This window comes from Pristis pectinata, chromosome 14, assembly GCF_009764475.1.
Source record: "Pristis pectinata isolate sPriPec2 chromosome 14, sPriPec2.1.pri, whole genome shotgun sequence".
NCBI lineage: Eukaryota > Metazoa > Chordata > Chondrichthyes > Rhinopristiformes > Pristidae > Pristis > Pristis pectinata.
The window spans coordinates 36,553,747-36,576,346 of record NC_067418.1 but is presented as its reverse complement, the minus strand read 5'-3'; the positions used below and the strand labels follow the sequence as shown (position 1 = coordinate 36,576,346).

The window sequence follows — 22,600 nt, the reverse complement described above, 5'->3', positions numbered from 1 at the left end:
ATGACAATAATGGAATTACAGAGAGGCAGGATGAAGAGTCCAAGAATGTGGCAGTGCCACCAGGAAGGGGATGAGAAACAGGTGATTGGTTCAGGAGGCTAGCAGTGGAGAAGAAGCTGTTCTTAAGTCTGGATGTCCGGGCTTTCCAACCTCCCCGTATCTTCTCCCAGAAGGTAGAAGAGAAATAAGGGAATGGCCAGGGTGGCAGGCATCCTTGATGATACTATTAGCCTTCCTGAAGCAACACACCATTGAAAATGGACTGGGTGGAAGGAAATGACGAGCCTGTGACGAACTGAGCTGCATTTACCGCTCTCTGCAGATTCTATCAGTCCAGAACACAGTAGTTGCCATACCAGGCTAAAATGCAACATGCCAGGATACTTTGTCTGTAGAAGTTCAAGGGAATCCTGGTGGACAAGCCAGATTTTCATCAGATGCCTAAGAAAGTAATATGCTGATGCTCTTCGTTGATCATCACATCAGTGAGGAGGGACCAGGTGAGGTTGCTGGTGAAATGGATGCCCAGGAACTTAAAGCTGTCAACCATCTCTATAGCAGCTCTGTTGATGAGGTCAGGATTGTGTACAACCCCCCCCCATTTCCTTCGGTCAATGACAGCGCTTTTGCCTTGTTCTGACACTATGTTGTTGTTGTTCTGACACTATGTTGTTGTTGTTCTGACACTATGTACAAGGTTCGGAATCTTTTTCTTGTGCCCCGTCTCATCATTGTTGTTGATCTGGCCGATTTAAAAATGGTATAATTGGCGAACTTAAAGATCGAGTTGACGCTATATCTGACCGTGTAGTCATGGGTGTACAGGGAGTAGAGCAGGGGACTGAGCACGCATCCCTGGGAAGTGCCAGTGCTGAGAGTCAGGGTGGATGAAATGTTATGACCAATCCAAACTGACTGAGGTCTGCCAGTCAGGAAGATCAGTAATACGATGCTGTTGAGTTCACCAATGTAAAAAAGCTTACCTGATGTTATGCCTGCCAATTATAAAACAAAATTCACTCTGGAATCTACCTGTGCTCTAGTATTGTGGAAGTGTTTAGTGTTGGTTAATGTATTACTGGGTATTTGGGCCCTGAGTCATTTGCAACAGTTTGTCAAGAATTTCCCTGTCCTTCATGTCCTCTTTTGGGGGGAAAAATAATCTCAACATTCCAAACACTTTTTTGGCCAAATAATTGCCTTTTGAAATGTTGTAATGTTAGGAAATGATCAGCCAATTTAAACATAGTAAGGTTCTACAAATAGCAACGAGGTATACGACAAGATCATTTTGTTTTAATAGTTAAACATTGACCAGGCCTTTAAGGAAATTCTTTGGCCTTCCAGAATTGTGCTAAAGCGTTTTATGTTCCCTGGATGGAGAGGCAAGGTATCTGTTTAATGTCTTGTAAAGTTGTGCAAGTGTCTTTGTCACCATCATGTTTTGAAGTGAGACAGAGGTGGCAGCAAGCATGGTATTGGGATCATGTGGAACTTTATGTTCAAGGTAAATTGTTCAAATAATGTGAAATTTGTGCTGGAAACTGAAGAAAAAAGACAAACTGAGAGAATATGAACAGTGAGCGAAAAAACAAAAAGGCAAGAAATATTGCATGGGAGTTTTCCCTTAATCCACTTATCTGTTTTGAATGATCAGTCTGGCAGGCAGGCAAGTGGAAACTGGCACTTTGGATTGTTCATCTGCACTAGGGCAAGTAAATGAGAATATTCCAGAAGAACCAGTGCACAAAGCATTGGTTCTTCTTGCATAACCTATTGAGTTCTGGTCATTGTAAATGGGTGTTTGGGAAAGGGGACTTAAGAAATTGGAGCACAAGGTTTATGAAGAGCGGAGCACAAGGTTCATGAAGCCTGCCTTTCAATAGTAAAACAGAAAATGCTGGAGATATTCAGCAGGTCAGGCAGCACCAGTGGTAAGAGGAGCAGAGTTAATGTTTCACAACAATGATGTTTCAGCAGAACTAAGTGAAATCAAAGATGCCTTAATCAGAGAAGGAGAAGCTGGAGAGAACATAGCTACAGGGTGGAGATAAGAAAAGCTGTATGGCAAGTGGTGCTGAGAGAAGGAGGTGAAGGCTTACTCATCTCAACTGATCTGTCTGGAAGAGATAAATAGAAGGAAAGAATGAAAACAGGAAAAATGAATACTTGGCAAATCAGGCAGCATCTGTGCAGAGAGGAAAATGGAGTAAATGTTAGAAGGACTATTTGTGTAACCCACAAAGAGATGGGCATTGCTTGGATCCATGGTGGATCCATAACTTTTCTTTGATCCAGAGGTTGTGAATAAACAAATGAGTTACTTGTCAAATGCTGCAGTCAATACAGTCTCAAGGAAAAAAAATGGCACTAGTTCTGGCTTTAGAAACTACTGAGAAAAATCTTATCCTTTTATTATTCTTTACTAGTGTCTTTCTAACCTTGTGTTTTATTTAATTCAGTGGACAACTGATCAGGATGTGGCAGATGCTGTCCATTCAGTTGGTGTACAGGATCTATTGGAAATCAGGTTCTCTGAAAACCGTGCCAATGGGCAATCAAAAGGGTAAGTGCACATGAAAATTTAACTGACCTAATGAGATACAGTCAATACCCATATCAAGTTCATAATAAAGTATTAAAAATAAGAGTCTTTCATTTATGTTGCATCTGATTAAATCTCAGAACTATCTCAGTGCTTCAAAAAAAGAGTGAACCATATTTGAATCACAGTGGTTATTGTAATTCAAAAACGGAGTGCAGACATTTTATGTTAGGCAAGGTCCAACAGTTCTGGGCACAGAACTCAGTGCTGTAATTTCAGTATGCAATGGAATCAGAGCATATTTATTGAATTAGGGTGTCAACTGCAGCTTATATTGCTTTTATTTATCTTCTGAAATTGCAAATCTGTAAACCAGATGATGCAAAAATAAATGCTGCAAATGTTAATTGGAAATCAAATCTTAGTCTATATATTACTCTACTGAACGCCAAGTCATCCTTGTGTGACAACCTTTGAGTTACCCAAACGAGGAAAGGAATTACAGATTTAAATATGTAAAAATGTCTGTGAATGAGGAATTATGATTTAACTTCAATATTATTCATTATTATTAATTTTATTCTTATTGAGTTTAACACCGGTACAACTGAGATAGAAGATTGAAAGAGATTAAGAAATTGGTTAGAATGCAGTCGTGGTAATCCCAAAACACTTCATTGTAATTTAATTACTTTTTTGACATGTGTCTTGAGCAGAGAAAGTTAGGAAGAAGGAAGAATTTGTTTGTAGCAACAACAGAAAAGAAATGTAGGGCTGTGGTGGATAGGCCTTTAAAAATGTAGTTTTATGTTTGGAATTACTTTTGAAAGCAGATAAAACCTTTGATGTACGTGTGATTTCGAGGTCTGAGATGATGATGAAGTTGCATATCTCTGTTTATCTGTGGTCTCACATTACAAAAAAGGGAATTATTAATGAGTATCCAGAGCAAAGGGCGATACTTGAAAGAAAGAAGGCTGTTTTATTCGAAAAGTATGCTACTAAAGACAGGTACTTCAAGGAAGAAGGTGGGCTTGATTGTTTTGATTTTGAATTTCACTCCTTTGACTGGGAAGCCAATAACAGTTCAGCCATAGTATGAAGACAAAAGAGAACGCAGCTGCTGGAATCTGGAACAAAAACAACGCTGGAAGAACTCAGCGAGTCAAGTAGCATCTGTGGAAGCAAAGGGTATAAGTCAACATTTCAGGTTGAAATACTACATTACAACTGAGGGAAGAAGAAAGGTTCCCTCTACGAGGGGGAAGGACAAGCAGTATGGGGAGAAGGCATGTTGGTATAGAGGTTGGTAGATGATAGGTGGAACCAGATGGGAAGGGGGTGATGAGCAGGTGGAATTCGGTGAGGGTAGGGGATGGGGAAGATAAACAAATGGAGATGAAAACTAGATGCACAGGTGAATGTTTTTGAGAGGAGAATCCTAGGGGTGTGGTTATCTAAAACTGGTGAATTCATTGTTCATACCATTGAATTGTAGGCTACCTGAGTGAAATAAGGAATTTGCGTTTGACCTCTCCATAATGAGAAGGCTGAGGACAGACAGGTCAGTGTGGGAGTGGGACCAAGAATGAAAATGACATGCAGCTAAAAGCTTGACGGCTGTTGCAGACAGAGTGCAGATGCTCCAAAAATGGTTACCTTGTCAACATTGCCTAGTGAACTCTACTTTTGTGAAACCAAGCATTGACTAGATGACCAATTTGCAGAGCACCTGCGCTCTGTCCAGAACAGCAAGCTCAAGCTTCTGGTTGCATGTCATTTTAACTTTCCTTCCCACTCCCACACTGATCTGTCTGTCCTTGGCCTTCTCCATTGCTACAGTGACGCCAAACGCACACCCCTGGAGTTCTCCCACACACACTCACCTGTCCATCTAATTTTCTTCTCCCTTTGGTCACCTTCTCCACTCTCTTCCTCCACCTGGTTCTATCTGTCCATCATCTCCTCCCCATCTGGTTCCACTGATAACCTACCAGCATAACCACCACTCCCCCCACCCATACAGTGGCATGCAAAAGTTTGGGCACCCCTAGTCAAAATTTCTGTTTCTGTGAATAGCTAAGTGAGTAAAAGATGACCTGATTTCCAAAAGGCATAAAGTTAAAGATGACACATTTCTTTAATATTTTAAGCAAGATTACTTTTTTATTTCCACCTTTTACAGTTTCAAAAAAGGAAAAGGGCCCGAAGCAAAAGTTTGGGCACCCTGCATGGTCAGTACTTAGTAATACCTCCTTTGGCAAGTATCACAGCTTGTAAATGCTTTCTGTAACCAGCTAAGAGTCTTTCAATTCTTGTTTGGGGTTTTTCACCCATTCTTCCTTGCAAAAGGCTTCTAGTTCTGTGAGATTCTTGGGCCGTCTTGCAGGCACTGCTCTTTTGAGGTCTATCCGCAGATTTTCCATGACGTTTAGCTTGGGGGACTGTGAGGGCTATGGCAAAACCTTCAGCTTCTGCCTCTTGAGGTAGCCCATTATGGATTTTGAGGTGTGTTTAGGATCGTTATCCTGCTGTAGAAGCCATCCCCTTTTCATCTTCAGCTTTTTTACAGACGGTGTGATAAGTTTGCTTCCAGAATTTGCTGGTATTTAATTGAATTCATTCTTCCCTCTACCAGTGAAATGTTCCCCATGCCACTGGCTGCAACGCAAGCCCAAAGCATGATCGATCCACCCCCGTGCTTAACAGTTAGAGAGGTGTTCTTCTCATGAAATTCTGCACCCTTTTTTCTCCAAACATACCTTTGCTCATTGCAGCCAAAAAGTTATATTTTAACTTCATCAGTCCACAGGTTTCCAAAATGTATCAGGCTTGATTAGATGATCCTTTGCAAACTTCTGATGCTGAATTTTGTGGTGAGGATGCAGGAAAGGTTTTCTTCTGATGACTCTTCCATGAAGGTTGTATTTGTGCAGGTGTCGCTGCATAGTAGAACAGTGCACCACTACTCCAGGGTCTACTAAATCTTCCTGAAGGTCTTTTGCAGTCAAACAGGGGTTTTGATTTGCCTTTCTAGCAATCTTACGAGCAGTTCTGTCAGAAAGTTTTCTTGGTCTTCCAGACCTCAACTTGACCTCCACCATTCCTGTTAACTGCCATTTCTTAATTACATTACACACTGAGGAAATGGCTACCTGAAAATGCTTTGCTCTCTTCTTATTAGCCTTCTCCTGCTTTGTGGGCATCATTTATTTTAATTTTCAGAGTGCTAGGCAGCTGCTTAGAGGATCCCATGGCTGCTGATTGTTGGGACAAGGTTTGAGGAGTCAGGGTATTTATAAAGCTTTGAAATTTGCATCACCTGGCCTTTCTTAACGATGACTGTGGACAAGCCATAGCCCTAACAAGCTAATCAAGGTCTGAGACCTTGGTAAAAGTTATCTGAGAGCTCAAATCTCTTGGGGTGCCCAAACTTTTGCATGGTGCTCCTTTCCTTTTTTCACTCTAAAATTGTACAAAACAAAAATAATACATTAATCTTGCTTAAAATGTTGAAAAGAATGTTTCATCTTTAACTTTATGACTTTTGGAGATCAGTTCATTTTCTCCTCACTTAACTATTCACAGTAACAGAAATTTTGACCGGGGTGCCCAAACTTTTGCATGCCACTGTATATTGCTATACACTGGTAATCTTTCCTTTCAGTCCTGTTGGAAGGTCTCGAAACATTGACTTAAACCTTCTGGCATCTCAGATATTACTTGACTTGCTGAGTTCTTCCAGCTTCCCATATTTTGTAATAGCAGTTCAGCCAGTGTTGTAAGGTGGGTTTAATAGAGGCTTTTAGAATCCTCACTGATACAGAGAAATTATCTCAAGCAAAAGGTTCTGGCAGCATGAGACTTCAAGAGCAAGGATTTCCCTCCTTTCAGGCAGTTAGTTACCAAAGAGAATTGTACAACAATCTGATGGTAGAATATCCTCTCCTAAAAAGAAAATCCAGATTATTTGGTTACTTGAAATCAATTTGACAAGTATATTCTTGATAAAGAAAATAAGAAAACAGTAATTAAATTATATTCAGGTAATAATAAAGTAGCACAGTAGGATTTGAACACTGATTCTGGATTATGTGTCTAAACTTCCAGATTACTAATTCAATAATTTAACCACTCCATTCCCATTAATGTGCATGGTTTTAAATTTGTGGAAAATGGACTTCCATTATGCTCAGTTTTATGACCCACACAACAAAGACCCCAAGTTTACAATGTCCATATTCTTTATACTGACGAAAGGAAGAATCAATTGCAGTTCCTTCTGATAGCTACCCAGCATGGCGTTGTCACTGAATAAAGCTGTGATCGCGTTTTGAACAGCCAGTCACAATGCAGCTAAAAATTTGCCTATTTGAATTACAGATTATGAATGGTAATCTGGATATGGTTCAAAAGGCTGCAGTGATTTGTGGCATTATACTACAAGAAGAAAATTGGTATCTACTCCTTTTTAAATTCAGTATCCTTTTAGTGTCACTAACAGAAAGAGGCCACAATGTTTCAACCTGGTCCAACTATTTAATTTTGTTATTTGTCAGATGTAGTACAACCATTTTAATGAGCCAGGGTATTGTGTCCTAGTTGGTACACTGAAATTTATTTGGATTGTTGCTTCTGGTTACCAGAACATAACAGCAGCAGCATAATTTGTTCCGTTTAACAGTTGAAAATCTGAACATCCTGGTCCAGCCATTCTTCTGCTTCTTAACATGATGCAGTATTGTGGGCTCAAGCCCACTCTATGCAAGGATGTGATATTTGAACAGGCAATATGTTGTCCATTAGAATCAGAAATCTTGGGCTTTTGCATATTATTCTGCTGCATGATCTCCTTTCTTGATGCAAGTTCATAAAGTTGCAGTTTTCAAAGAGAACTGCTACCTTAGTGATTCGTAACAGACTTTCAATTGAGCTACCAGATACTTTCAGTGACTGAAGGGACTTTATGCCTCGAAGATGGGCAACCTGGCTGGAATGGTGGTAATCAGAGCCTTGCAAGGTTAAAGAACAAAATACTTATAGGAGGTCTACCTCATCACCTTCTGGGAAAGGGTCAAGTTGCTGTCACTGCTAGGTTTCCCAACGGTGGCGTAGATGTGGATTAGCCCTTTAAAAGCCTGCTCCACTGTTATTTATTTTAAGATTAGGACCCGCACATGCATTTGGGGCCTCTGCCATTTGCATGGTGCATATTTCAGTTTCATTAACATAGTAGCAACATTAATTGGGCTTGAACACATGCCTGAGTTTTCAGTAAGAATTTTACCACATGCTGGTAAAATGTAATGAAATTCTGCAGTTGAATGTCTTGTCCCTTTACGTGTAATTATGTCATCCTAAACTGGCTTGTTTTCCGATTACGATGAATGCTATGAATTTATGCAGAAATTGAAGGCTGAGAGCTTGAGTATATTTTTGTTGTTTGTAGTTGGTGATTGCACGAGAGAGTCTGTTACTGCAATATAAGTGCTTCGTACATGTTATTAATCTTGTCAGGAGGATAATGTCTGATTCGGGCAATTATTTGCACTGAATAAAATTAAAACCAAATCACTTTAATGTATCATAGTGGAGAGAAGCTCTGTTAGCGCCAATCTTGTGATAACCCAATGGAATAACAGTGTGATAATTGTGCCAAAAGCCAGGAAGTCATGCAGTCATTTCCTTGCACATCAAGGTATGGGTTACCATTTCAAAAGAAAAGGAGCTACCAGCTTGCCACTTAAGTCCTTGAACTGAAGTCACCGATGTAGTGATTTCCAGTTAGTGGCTGGAAATTCATAACTTGCTCTGCATCATTAATGTGGCGGCATAGAGACGTAGCAGTTAGCGCAATGCTATTACAGCGCCAGCGATCGGGGTTCGTTTCCCGTCGCTGTCTGTAAGGAGTTCGTACGTTCTCCCGTGTCTGCGTGGGTTTCCGCTGGGTGCTCCGGTTTCCTCCCACATTCTAAAGATGTACGGGTAGGTTAATTTGGGGATTAAAATGGGCGGCGCGGACTCGTTGGGCCGGAAGGGCCTGTTACCACGCTGTAAATAAAATTATAAATTATTACAAAAACTAAATTATAAAAAAACAGGTCGGTACCTTCTGGGAAGGAATAGAGTTGCTGTGCCACTGCTAGGTTTCCGAAGGGTGGCATATGTCGGGATTAGCCCTTTGAAAGCCTGTTTCATTGTTACTTCAGGTCAATGTCTGCTCTGCCATTTCCATGTGGTGTATATTTCATTTGCATTATCATAATAGCAACATAAATTGGGCTCATGTGCATGCGTTCAGACCACATCTTCTTTTGGATGTTTAAGGACCAGCTTTACAGATGTGCATTTTTGGTTTGTTTCTTATTCAGGAATTGATAAGGGATTTTACACTGATGCAATAAATGGGCTCATGGAGTGAAAAATGTATGTTAATTCAAGAATGAATAATGAAAATCTGAACTTTTTTGTTGGAAAAAAAATTGCTCTTCCATTACTGGAATTAGCCTATGGGTTGACATCAGTGAATGTGAACATGTTACTGAGCAAAATGCAAAGCACACTTTTTATTGAGAATTTAGAGCAGTAAATGTATTCATGTTTTCCTTGTGATAATTCGTGATTAAACAGATGCTTTATAAAATTAAAAACAGGAAATATCATTCATGCACCTCTTAAGATAAAAGAAGGGTTGATGTTTCAATTGTGGAATAAAAAATAAGGTTAACAGTGACCAAATGAATAACAGTGAACGTCATAGTACAAAGCCATGCAGACCAAGAAGACCCATGGCCTGCATAAGATCTCGAGTGAACTGGTCAGTCTTCTCTTGGGCATTAGAAATATTCTATCCCACAAGACAAAACTGGATTTCGCTGCAATGCCTTCACAGTTAAATAATCTTGTTAAAGGAGTAGCAATCATCTGGCACTTACAGAACTGTATCAGAAATGGTTAACAATGAGTCCTAAGTAGCAACAAAAAGAGAAGGAATGAAGTAGGAGGAGGTAGTTTAATTTTGCTGTATCTGAGATTAAAATGAAGGCTGCTACTGTGTACTTCTGTACAAGCTATTTTGTGTTTTCATTTACTGGCAACTTGTACAAACTGAAACACATCATGAAGAGAACTGAACTTCATCTGATAAGAATGTAAAATTAAGAAACTTGGAGTCTGACACATCTTCCTGGATTACAACATAGGAATGTACAAAATGCAATAAAAATGAACTGGAGACTTCACTTCTATTCTTACACCCTGCACACTACTGCCCCCCGCCTCCCCATGACATAATTTGCAGACAGACACGCATACACACTCTTTGACCTTCAACTCTTCTCACACATGCATTCTATACCCATAACACAATTAACACAATCCAAGCATTGTCTAAGTGTTCATTTTCAACCAATTTGGTTTTTGAATGTTAACAGGATGTTTGTATGCCACAGTAAGATTGTGATGTTTTTGTGCACTTTCTATCAGTAATTTCCAGGATAGCAGTCAAAGCCAAGAATTTCTGATTATCATTTATCCTCTCTTGTCCACTCCATGAACAGTTGCACATTGATGGTACTGAAGTTGTTTTTTGGGTTAAAAACTGCACATGGCACAAACTTAAAGACAGACAAACTGGGTGGCAGGTATGCATCCCAGTTCATGCTTGAGCCCTTTTTTTTGCTAAACTGACTAATGTCATCTTGCAATTGCATTTAGTACATTAAAAGCATCTGTTTGGCAAAGGGAAAATTAGCAGGTGTTACCATTTGAACCAGTATCATCTGCTGAAAAATATAATATAGGCAGATGTTCCTTCTGGCCCTGTGCATGGGAAATGGCTTTTAGACAAGGAAATAAGGCTACTAAGAATCATCAGTCCTTTTGAAAGTTGGAAGAAATCTGGAAACCCTTGCTGAAATACTTTTTTGTGATGAATAATAGATCTTGTTTTTGTCTCCTCTATTTTCTGGCCAGGTTTGCTGAAGTATATCTGGGATCTGAAAGTTCTGTCCGGCGTCTCATGGAGTTACTTCCACAAAGAGAACTTCATGGACAAAGACCAGAGGTCATGCCTTGCAACAAACAGAATCTCAACCAGTTTGAAGCACAATCCAAGAAAAGTAAATCTTTGGAAATTCTACACTACATTAGATCTTCATTAACCTCTTTACAAACCTGTATTTTTATGACACAGAGTAATACCTGCTGTAGTGGAATTGTGAATAACTCTTTCTCATCCAGATATGTCAGGAATTACTCTGGTCACTTACCAATATGCTTGATTCTATCACTGTCTTTATACAGTAGCATATGTTTCCATTTGATTACTTTAGCACACAAAATATTAAGTTGAAGTATTGTCAATAGGTAATGAACTGAACTAGTTTTAATGGATACTAAATTCAGTTCTATGGCTTTGTCATATTAAATTTAACAAGGACAGGAAAATCATACTGTTTTGAAACACGCAGTGGATAATGGAAAAGCAAAGCCCAAATTCTTTTGAGGAACTTATTTCTACTAATAAGAAATGCATTCAGAAGATTTGAATGCTTCTCGGTAAATTAAGAGAAGTTCTCCAGTTGTGGGATACCCTATACAATTGGATTGTTAAATTTAGGATTGGGAGTATCAAATCTTGGACTTGCTATTGTTTTCACTGGCGCCTGTTCAACAGTTTAATATGACAAATGTTTCTATTTTCATATTTGTGAACTGTAAACGTGCTTTTAAATGAATCTTTTTGAAAATATCATGGAAGGAAAGCGAAATATCCTATATTCTTTCAAAAGATTTCTTGTTGTGTTGTGCCCTTGTTGGCCTTTGCCATCAGTGTTCCCAGAGTCCATGATCTCCTGCATGTTGATGTTGCAATAAAATCTTGTGTTCATGCAATTCACTGCACTGAGGTCTATCTGTGCTGTGCATTTGAGTGGGGAAGATCAACAGCTCTTCATTATGGCAAATGTTGAGACTTCAAACTGATCAACGAGTAATGTCTTGCATGTTGTGCATTATTTCTCTACCCTTTAAGGGTTGAGAATATCTTTATCCCCAAATGCTGGAAATATCTTTTGCACCACTATAAAACATGCTGAATTTGAAATTCTGTGCATCAACCACAGGCTTTAGAACTGCTTCTCAGTCCAATGGTTTTATTAGTCCACTCCATTTCAATGTTTCCCATGTTCCAAATGCTTGGGGCAGGATTAGCTTTAGTCTTTCAAACACACTTTGAAAGATACTACTTTGTGAATATAATTTCTTAAAGGGTCAAGATCAACACTGATCTCCCACTTATTTATAAATCACATTACTTTTCTATTTATAGTTTCTGTACAAGTTTAATATTTTTGAATGACTAGTGTTGTTGGCAATGGGAATCAGCTGGGAAGAGTTACTGAGTCCAATGGTGTGAGGAGACTTAATTAGCATGCAGTTAATTTATTTTCATCTAATTTATCAATGAAACTAGAATTGGTGCTCCTCTGAACTTCCCTTTTGCTCCTCTAAGCTACCATGCCCCAGCCTGCATATTCTCTCTCACTGCATCTTAATTGTGTGTAAATCCAAGCACGTTGCATGGTGGTCTCCAATTCTAACTTGTTCTTTACCAGTACTTCAGAAATGTAGAACTACTTAACTCCTTCAGTCTCTCTTTCTACATGAAGGCTACAGGTTTTTACGTTCCAGGCTTGACATTGCTATTTCTTGATTCCTATATTTTTCATCCTTGGTTGTTACCTGTAACATGGGCTTTTGTCCTGTTAATGACTAGGGTCTGTTCCATGCCCAGTTACCTTTTACAGAGTTACTTAAGTGAACCTCCTGACAATATTTGTCATTGTGCTAATTCAGCTCCCTCACACTGTCAGGCTCAGTCTCTCAGTTTTGGAGTACTGAGCAAAATTTAGTATTTTTACCCCTCGCACCAATAACAAACTTGGCTTTTAGACTATGTTTGTACACGGGTGTGATAACTGTTGTATCTCTAAAATAAAACACGTTGATCACACAAATCTATTATGAGGCCTGATGATACATAATGTCATAAAAGATATTCTCTTTGATTTTACTTTGCAATGTTCTGTCTGTAGTTCTGGAAATTCTGGTAAGTTGACAACACTGTCTGCATAAAATCAGTAGAAATAAAACTTCTAAAATTTTGTATCATAGACTTGAAACATCCTGACATTAGAAAAAGTATGGGCAAGATTGTTGGCTAACCATTAAACTGACAGTCTTTGTTATTTTTGTTGATGAGTTTGATCCTATCCCAACACGTCCTGGCATCGTGAGATGCTTGTGACTTCTTTAATTGTGCTAGGAAGCAGAAAGGTACCTGTCTGAGATGCAGTTGGATTCTGTTCTCTTTTAGTATTGGATATTCCTTTGGTATTGAATACTCATTTGGTCCTTTGTTTCCTGAAAATAAGGACTACATTTTTGTATTGGGGACTTGTTGACCTGACTGATCTTGTTACTGATCTGTTCTTGACTGTTGCTCCTTGTAGGAAATTTGAATAATGGAACTTGCCCATTGGACGTTTATCAATTCCTTGCCTCCTTTCCCTTTTCATTCTTGCCTTCTTTTCTGATTCCTTCAGCCTTTCTTCCTCCCATCCAACTTTTCTTTCTCATTTTACCTCCTGCTTTTCTCATCCTTTCTGCTGCCTCACTGCATCCCTGTTCCCTTCCTTCTTTCCTGGACCCTTCCTCCCCCTTTCCCATTCCTTCCTTCTCTCAGCCACTTTTATCTGTCATTCCCTATTTCCACTTTACACCCCATCTCTTTTTTAGCCCCTCTCAATTCAGAATTTTTTCTCAGTCTTCCTTTACCAATTCTTTCCCATTTCAGCCCACACTGACCTTCCTCTTCTGTCCCACCTCTCTCTTCCCCCTCATCATCATCTTCCATATGTTGCTCCATGACACCCTTATCATCTCGCTTACCTCCTCTCTTCTCTCATTCACCCTATTAGCTTTCCTGCATCCCCTTTTCCCTCATCCTCCTTCTGCCCTTGCCAGCACACCTCATTTCTTGCTGCTTCCCTACCCACACACCGCACTTCCCATACCTTTCCCCCACCATTTTCTGCTCCTTCACACACATTTTACATTGCCCCCATTCTACATCATTTCCTGCCTAGCTCCTCATAGTCTTTTTGTCTCCTTCTTTCTCTACATATCCTTTTGTTGCCTCTTGCGAATCTTCTACTACTTCCTGGGTTCAATTCCTTTGAGCATCCAAACACCTTACTAATTCCTAATACAAGTCCAGAGAATATGGCCCTTTCCTAGAATGCTTTTATCATGTTGTTCAAATTTCAGCCCCAGCTTAGGTTAGTTAACTAATAAAGTTTTTGAACCTGGGAATTTTCAAGCCTTTATAACCTAGTATAACAATAAAGACCATGCAATTGTGTATCTGACTCAAGATCTTGAACTGCCCAACCCCGTTCATTCTAGAAACTTGTTTTTGAATAATGTGTGAAAACAGTTGAATTGGTAGAGTGGAAGAAATAATTTGCAAAGCTATTGTAAATAGAAAATGCCCTGTGACTCAATAATGTTTTGAATCACAAAAGTAATGGATTATTTCAGTCTGAAAAGTGCTCTTATTTAGAAGTCTACCAGTTTTACCCATTCTCTGAGGGGCTATTGATTAAAATGGAGTTTTTGCCAATTTCAGTGCTCATTGTTCTCCTGCTGTCTTAAATGAACTGACTCATCATAAACATTCAGTTCCATGGACATCAACCCCTTTTAGCCATTTAATTCAAGTAGCCATCCGTCATGCTAGGGACGAGACCACAAGTTGTCATTTTTTGTGTTGGGGAATCTTCCACAAATAACTATTTAGGAATCCATATCCTACTTTTCCAAAAACAGGGGCAGATGCCCAAAAGGAAAACCTGTTCTTTTGTTATTGACTAATGGATACATAAATAACATATTAGTAAGTGCAGAAAATGCTTATGGTAATTACCTACAGACTAAAGTTTGATTACTTAAGAAATTTGATGGGATCCTCCTGTGGAGCCCAGTGATTGGGTTACTGAGATGCCTTGAGCATCACTGTATCTCAGCTGACATGCATACGATTGATGGTGCCCCTACTGCTTCAATGGAGCTAAATCAACTGAGCCTCAATTTGGAATTCAACATGGAGCTTGCCAGTCAGGTCTATCCTTTATCCTCATCAAGAGTTTAACACAATGGTAGAAGAATTAAATGAATGAAAGTGAACTATAACTTCTTAATCTAATTTAGAAGAGCTTGTTAATTAGATGAATGGGTGCCTTGCCAACGGCTTCGTAGAAATCATTAGGCTTGGCATTCTGTATGTTAAATTTTCTGCAGACATTTTCCTATCTCATGTTTTCAGACATAATAGTCAACATTTAAATCAAGGATTCTCTATTTTTGTTTCTGACTAAATTTCTATTTAGTGTTTACTGAACAGAGTAATGTTGGATTTTGACCTTGCAATTTGTCTTTTTTTTTGCTGTTGCCATGGATAAATCTTTCAACAAAGGCACTGGCAGATTTTTGCCATCTGATCGAGATCTCTTAGACATGCTGGGCTCATATACCATCTATCAGCCATTCAGTTTTTAAAGCATCACCTCCCTGTTATAAACAGAAGGTTCCACAAAGATTCCAATGTTTCTTAGCTGCATACTTCTTAAAAGCAATCAAATTTAATATGTAGACTAATGATACCCAGTTTCACCACCTGCATTGTTATAGTTGCTGTGCTATCTGACATTAAATTATGGATGGTCTTTATGTGCAACACCCTCTTCCGCTCCCATCAAACATCCCGTTCAGGCCCCCAAATCTTCCTGTGTTTGCCCGAGTTAAATCCAAAGATGGATCTCACTGTTTTATTTGATTTTGGGTTAAGTTTCAAACCTCCACATCTGATCCAGCACCAAGATGGCTTCCCATTCAGCAGCTGCTGGCCAGAATTCTTTCTTTAATGTCAAAACCTTCAACCAATGCCTTTGTCGTTGCCAGGTTTGATCTTTCAAATGATGACCTCCTGATTTTTATTTCATATGACAACTTATCTGGTTTCAGTGTTCATATCTTACATATAAGGTAAATAAATTGAATGGTTTTCTTGTCATCCTTGCCCACTGGCATGCCATTTCTAACAAATTGATTAAAAATCCTTCTTCACATTTATGAATCCTTTGCTTAGACTTGCATGATACTCATTCCTTGTGGTTTTTCAACTCTGCTCTTTTGTGTTGGTTTCTGCATCCTGTCTACTTCATGAACTTTGGCAGAGCCTTCAGCTGTCACTGCACTCAGGAATTAACAAAAAATCCCCTTGCATCTCTAGCCATTTCAGTAGTTTCCCAATCACTTCTCAAAAACTATTTTTCAGTTACAATTACTTCTGCATACATTCCCAGTATTCAATCAAATCTAAATGTAGTTGTTGCTAAACATGCACTTTAAAGGCTTATTTGCAATTAAAATGTAAGTTTCTAAAGAGGACTTAGTGCAATTACATTCTGATTTCAGCACTAAAAACCCAGGAAAAGGAAATATAATTAAAATTGGTGCATTTGTAGTTTGCAAGGGAGAAAATAGAAAAGTTATAATAACTGGCTCCAATAGAGACTATATTTAAGATAGAATAGAAATAAGCACAGGTTTGAGGCTTTTACCTGCATCCTGCATTTGAGTACAGAAAGGTGTCAGAAGATTCATCTTGCGTGAAAATGGTATTAAGATTTGGTCAGACATCACTCTATTTTGATTGCTCTTGGAATGAAAATAGCTTTAGAGTGAAAATCAGAAAATATTTTTATGTCCTTCATCTATATTGCATGGATGCAAGTAGAAGGAATTTCTAAATTAATGTACCTAGATATTTGAAAGTTGATCATGACATTTCCTTGAAGTGACATTCACCAGGCTGTATCAAGTCTGATACAAGTCTGATTAACATGTACTGATGGTGGGTTACATGTTATTCCTGTGGTTAGGGCTGAAAAGATTTGTGAAAATAAATCAGAATCAGAAAGAGAGCTATGGAAGGAAAGTGAACCCACCTGATTAGATAGGAAGTTCTGTCACTCATGAAATCAGGCTGGAGGATCTTTCCTACCAAAAAGAATGTTTTACTTGTCATTACTGGTGAGGTGCATGGAAATCTGCTGTTTCAAGAGTAACATTCTGCCAATCCACCTTTTAAAGTGATTTTTAACACTGAGTAAGAATCAAACTTGCCTATGACCTACAAACATACACAAAGAAGGGAGACCAAGAAAGAATGAAACAAAGGATGAGAATAAAAGAGACAAAGGAAACATGGATTAAGAAGACTAATTGCGGAACAAAAAGGCATAATTACAGGGAGGGAAAGGTGGATTCCATACCTGAAAAACAGAGAAAAATTAAATTGACACAAAAAGCAATTGAAACCAATTTCTGTATCTTTAAATCACTGGAAATGCAAATCATGTTCACATCACTCAAGTTTTGAATGCATTATCTATATTTCCTTGTGTCTTTGGTGTATTAAGGTTTGTTGTGTCTTTACGATATTCAAATTTAAAATTCTTCCAGTACAAAGTGTTATTAAAAGGAAATTTTTAATCAACAACTATTTTAAATATCTTCTCAAGCTACCAATCTACCCTTGCAACAAGAGTCTTTTGCTTTATCAGCTTTGCTCACCCTTCATTAAAATGTCACTTCTTTTTTTGGCCACTCTTGTGTGAATCATTGTGGTGAGTATCATTGGGCTCTTAGGCTGCAGATTTTCACAGCTGGGCCTAATCTAGTTTTCAATCAGTGCTCTTACAGAGATGAATACACAGCTAATTGCTCTTAAAATAGGGTCAGTGATAGGAATCCTGGCTGATTGCAACATTCTCCCCCATCCCCAATTTCTTATCTAATAACACTACATGTTATGCTATTATATATCTCATAGCCGGGGTAAGCTTTAATAACTCAATAGAGACGAGCAGTCAATCTGGGGACTTTTTGGTCCATATTGCCTCCACACACTTCTAAATAGTGTCCATTCGTATTGCCACAAAGATAACCATACACAAGCAAATGGAATTAACTTTGTTACAGTGGGACAGTTGCAAATGTCCAAACAGTTGATTACTCTCATTTCTCCTAATGTTTTTAGTAATGTGATTTTCTTTAATGATGGGGGAAGGAATGTTTCCAGCATGGTTTTAGAACCTTCCAGTTGGTTTTCCATAGTGAAGCTTATGGAGGAACGTGAGTTAACAGTGAATTTTTATTGCCTCAGTTCATTTGGTTGAAGTATCAATGAATGTACCACCTCCCTAATAGAAAGTATCCCTACAATCATGGAAGTTAGTTCCTCCCTTTATTTCCACATGAACAATTTGGTTCAGCTGCAGGAAATGGCTGAACTTGAACAAAATTTAATGTTGTTTTCAAAATAACTTGCAATCTTCAAGTTAAATGGATGGCTTATAAATTTCACTAGTACAACAGATATAGAAATTGCAACAAATCCTTTAAGTGATCGATATTTTCTTCTAAAGAGAATTTCACTGATGGTGTTATAATGGACTGATTTTTTTTTTAAAAATCCTTATCATCTCTATAACTAAACCTTTTTTATGTCAGGTGGGTGGCTTAAAAACTAATGTGAGAGAAAAAATAGTGATGAGTTATGTCATTGTTAATTTTACAATGCAGATAATATTTTTCCTTAATTGTTTCCAATTCATTATTGAACTATGGACAAATGTTTAAAGGTGAGTCAGATTATTGCCACTCAGGGGGATTTACTTGGGGGCTGGAAGGCTGTTTAAGGAACAAGGGATGTTGTCATTGTTTCAGTTAGAACCTGATGACAGTGGCTTTTGGTCATTGTCCAGAATCCCCTATGGTGCCATATTTCCTATCACTGGCTCTTGTTAGAGTCCATTTTGAGCAAGTGTTCTGATGACTTTTGAGTCACAAAGATATTATAAGAGGAGGGTGATAATAAACCTGACTCCAAAGTTCTTCCTTTGATTACAGGGCATTGCCTGTTCAGTATTCCCTTGTCTTACAGCAGTAGGATTAAGAATGTAAGTTAGCAGAGGTCAAATCCTTGTCCCGATTCTCCAAGCACTGCGTGCATCATGATTGGTGACAAAACTGTTTTGCCCTAGACGTTTTCAGAACCCTTTTCTACATTTTAAAAAAGAGCCTCTCTTATCTAAATGGAGAGTCTAGCTCACATGTATTCAAATAGAGGGTGAGGCAGGGAGAATAAACACAAATGTAAGAGAATACTTAAATACATCTCCCTCTTTTTTGATTTTTGCTGCTTTAAAATCTTTGTATTTTCTTTTAGGAAAATCATAAAGCTATGTTGATCTTACTTCACCTTTCAGTAGCCTCTGTATTGTGTTCTGATGCCACTTCCCAAACTTTCAGATTCTGTTACATTCTGTGTAGAAATGATTCTATTCCTTACAATGATTCTTAGGAGAAATAGACTTCAGGGGAAGCACCTATGATTGTTGAAGGTCTAATATAAATGATTCTTTGTGTAGCGAGCTGATGCAGCTTGCCCCAAAGTATTAACTTGCAAGTTCTCTGCACATCTGCCCCGCTTCTTGATCTTGTAATTGAATTGTGATACCTATCCCACAGCAGAGTATCAACTAGTACTGGGTTACTCCCTGCAAGTGGTACCATGCTATCTGAATATCCTTAGGTAAGATAATGGAGGCATGATTTAAGAGTTCTGGAAGATGGAGATAATTTTAGAAACTATTTTTGTCAAGAGCTTCAACATTGTGCTTTCAGGAAATTTGCTCTGTGCTTAACACTGTGGTGTGTCCTGTGAATGTAACATGATATTCATAATCACCTTATCTTCAGCAGTAAGAAGCAAATGATGCAGCTTTGTTTTAGTATTTTATATGAAGTTCCTGAAGCATTTGTGACTTTTTTAATTTTTAAAAAGAAATTGTTGTATTTGACTTTGTACTTCTGTAATGATGAACCAGCAGAAAAGTCTGGAGTGAGAAAAGAACTTTGTCTATTAAGCTCAGTGCATTTGGAATTTATTCTATCATATATTGATTTTCTTTAGTTAGAACTGCACAGAAGAAGGCCATTCACCTCACTTTGTCTCTGCCAGCTCTTTGTGGAACAACCCAGTCTCATTTCCCTGCTCTTGCCCCATAGCTCTGCAAGTTATCTTTCCTCATATGCTGAACCAATTTCCTTTTGAAGGAACATTGTTTCATTTATTTATTAAAACTTATTTCCAGCTGTGAAGATAAATAGGAGGAAATTACAGGTTAATTTCTTCAGGTGACATCAGCAGTGGCAATGGGTTAATCTGTGGTGCTTAATTGTCTATGCTGCTGTTATCAGTTCTGCTGTTGTCCACAGTGACAAATCATCATATTGTCAATGTGCTGTATTTGGTGTCTGCTCAAAAATACCTGTGTTGTACTGATGTGAGTACTTCAGGTGCAAATAAAATGAGCAAAGACTGCATTTTCACCGCCTCAAAATCAAGAGTCATTGTACAGTAACTAGGACTCAAAGCAGTGGTCTTTGTTAAAATTATCATGGATTTTGAAGTTTTGCAGCTTGGCGTCACTTGCTACCTTATGAGAGGGCATGTGCAGAAATTTAAATTTGATTGCCGTTGGGGTGGAAATGTCATAATACGTGTATATAATATGCATGTCCTTAACAAGCTTGATGATTGTTGAGGAAGGAGGGCTGTGCCCATGCTGGCTCCCCACTACACATGCTTTTGCTTCCTGATATTAACTTGCATTCTCCTTCACTCTTATTGACACTGATGTTGTACTGCACTAAAAGCTAAAAATACCAAAATGAGTGTTGTATTGACAGTCAACAGGTAAATCAAACATCACTTTACCTTCAAACTAATCTTGAGAACAAAGGATGAAGAGCATACATTCAGCTCCTTGAATCCATTCTACCATTCAGTGAGATAGTGGATGATCTATAATATTAACTCTATTTACCTATCCTCACTTCATATCTTTGGCTGTTAAAATTGTTAATTGAATTAGCAGCAACTGTTCTTTATGGGAGAAGGTTCCATACTTTTTCAAGACATTTTGTGTGTGGAAGTATATCTTAATTTCTGCTGATTTTGTTGCATCACCTTGTCCTGGACTTCAGCAGAAGTTGTTTCTCTCGTCCACCTTTCAAAATCCTAATAACTTCAATCAGTCACTCCTTAAAAAATCTATAGTCCTGGGAATATAGTCTCAGTTTAGTAACGTATTGATGAATTCTGTTCTATAGCCAATTTATCTTTTCTACAGTCCAGGGCCTGGAACGCTACACAGTATCACAGCATTGCAAATGTGATCTAACCAAGGACTCTGTTTAGCTGCAACAGAACTTCTTCCTCATTATATCCTCTATGTGTGAATCCCTAAATCTCTGGATCTGTACCTTCCTAGATTTCACAACTTAAAAGATATTCAGATTTTTTTTGGACTTAACATTTAACTCCATAGATATCCATCTGCCACATTTTGTCATTTCAGTTAGCCTATTAATGTCTCTGTAATTCATGCTCCTGTTTGCACTACTTACTTTGCCACCCACCTTTGCACCATTGGCAAACTTGTATATCTGGTTCACTGTTATTTTATGTAAGTCATTAAAAAACAATTCAAGCCCCAGCACAAATCCTGGGGGACACTAATTTGAGTACATTCTCAATCAACCCAATTTCCATCTTTTAAGGTCAATAATTTGCCATGAGCTTTATTGTAGCTAACAGTTTCTTATGTGGAACCATATCAAATGTCTTCTAAAAGGTCATATTCACTATAACCAATAGACATTCCCTGTTACTTCCTCAAATAATTCTTTGTGGTTTGTTAGATACAAATCCAAATGAATATTGAACTAAAGAAAGCACAACTACTTGAAGCTCCTTCCATTTTGGAAAATGACTTTATCATTGAGTTAAGTTTTGAAGTAACAAGTTCTTATATGCTATTGAATTAATGGTCCTCAGGGATAATAGCTTATGGAAACATCATGCATGGTGTTTTTGTCAGCATTCTGTGAAGTGAATTCTACAATCCTTTAAATTTTTTTTCATGAAACCATAAACCAATTGCTTTGTTGATCGATTAATAAAGTAAATGGAAAGCTGGTTTCTTGGTAACTTGTAGAACAATGAAGGAAGACAAAAGAGTACAGATGCTGGAAATTTGAAATAAAAAGGGAAATACTGGGAAAACTATGATCAGGCTGAATTTTTGGAGAGAGAAACAGAGTTAATGTCCGCCAAACGTTACTTCTGTTTCTCTGGAGATGCTGCTGGACCTGCTGAAAATTTCTAGAATTTACTGTTTTTACAACAATTAACAAACTCAGTGGACATAAAAGAATTCCACTTGCCGAGGAGGAAGTGGATAGTATATAATGTGTTTTCGTCTCCTTTAAGTACTCAGTATACATACGTATCTGGTGAGTAGTTGATAAATGGAGACCAAGAAACATTTAGTCTGTTTTGACCTTGCCGAATTTAGCATGGTAAAGGTGCTGCTGTTGACTTGTATGTCTGAAAGAGAAAGTAACTCTGGAGACCCCAGAATCCACATTAGATTTGGGCATATGTATGTTAAAGGCTTGATTTTAATTTCTTAAACTGAATAATTAAAGTACCTACTCTTTAGGCTGATATATGGTTCCTTTGACAAGACATGAGAATGCTTGGGATATATGGAACAATAGTTGGTAAGGATTCAGTGTTTTTAGGAGACAGGAAATGGGAACAGTGAAAAATGTAGAACTAAAAGCAGATTCTTCTGGGATATTGAATATCAGCAAATCATAGCAACAAACATTTATTCTGTCACTTAGCACGTTTCTCTTCCGTTATCATTTGGAGGATTTTAAGCAGCTACAAGTTTTTAAAGTTAACTTTGAAAGCTAAAATAAAATTCAAAACCCCCGCTATCACACAGCAGCCTTATTAGCATGACAGAAGGTGGTTGTGAGGAAGGATAAGACCTAAAATATTTGTCCTTT

General features: G+C 38.2%; 1 protein-coding gene across 1 annotated transcript in view; it reads left to right on the top strand.

Moving 5' to 3' along the window:
• LOC127577584 (cleavage and polyadenylation specificity factor subunit 6-like) overlaps positions 1–22,600 on the top strand; it is a 54,055-nt gene that overhangs the window by 18,109 nt on the left and 13,346 nt on the right. Inside the window, exons 3-4 of the mRNA XM_052028825.1 lie at positions 2,463–2,566; positions 10,520–10,665. Of these exons, the coding sequence (XP_051884785.1) occupies positions 2,463–2,566; positions 10,520–10,665 (250 nt within the window). The remainder of the gene's footprint in view (positions 1–2,462; positions 2,567–10,519; positions 10,666–22,600) is intronic.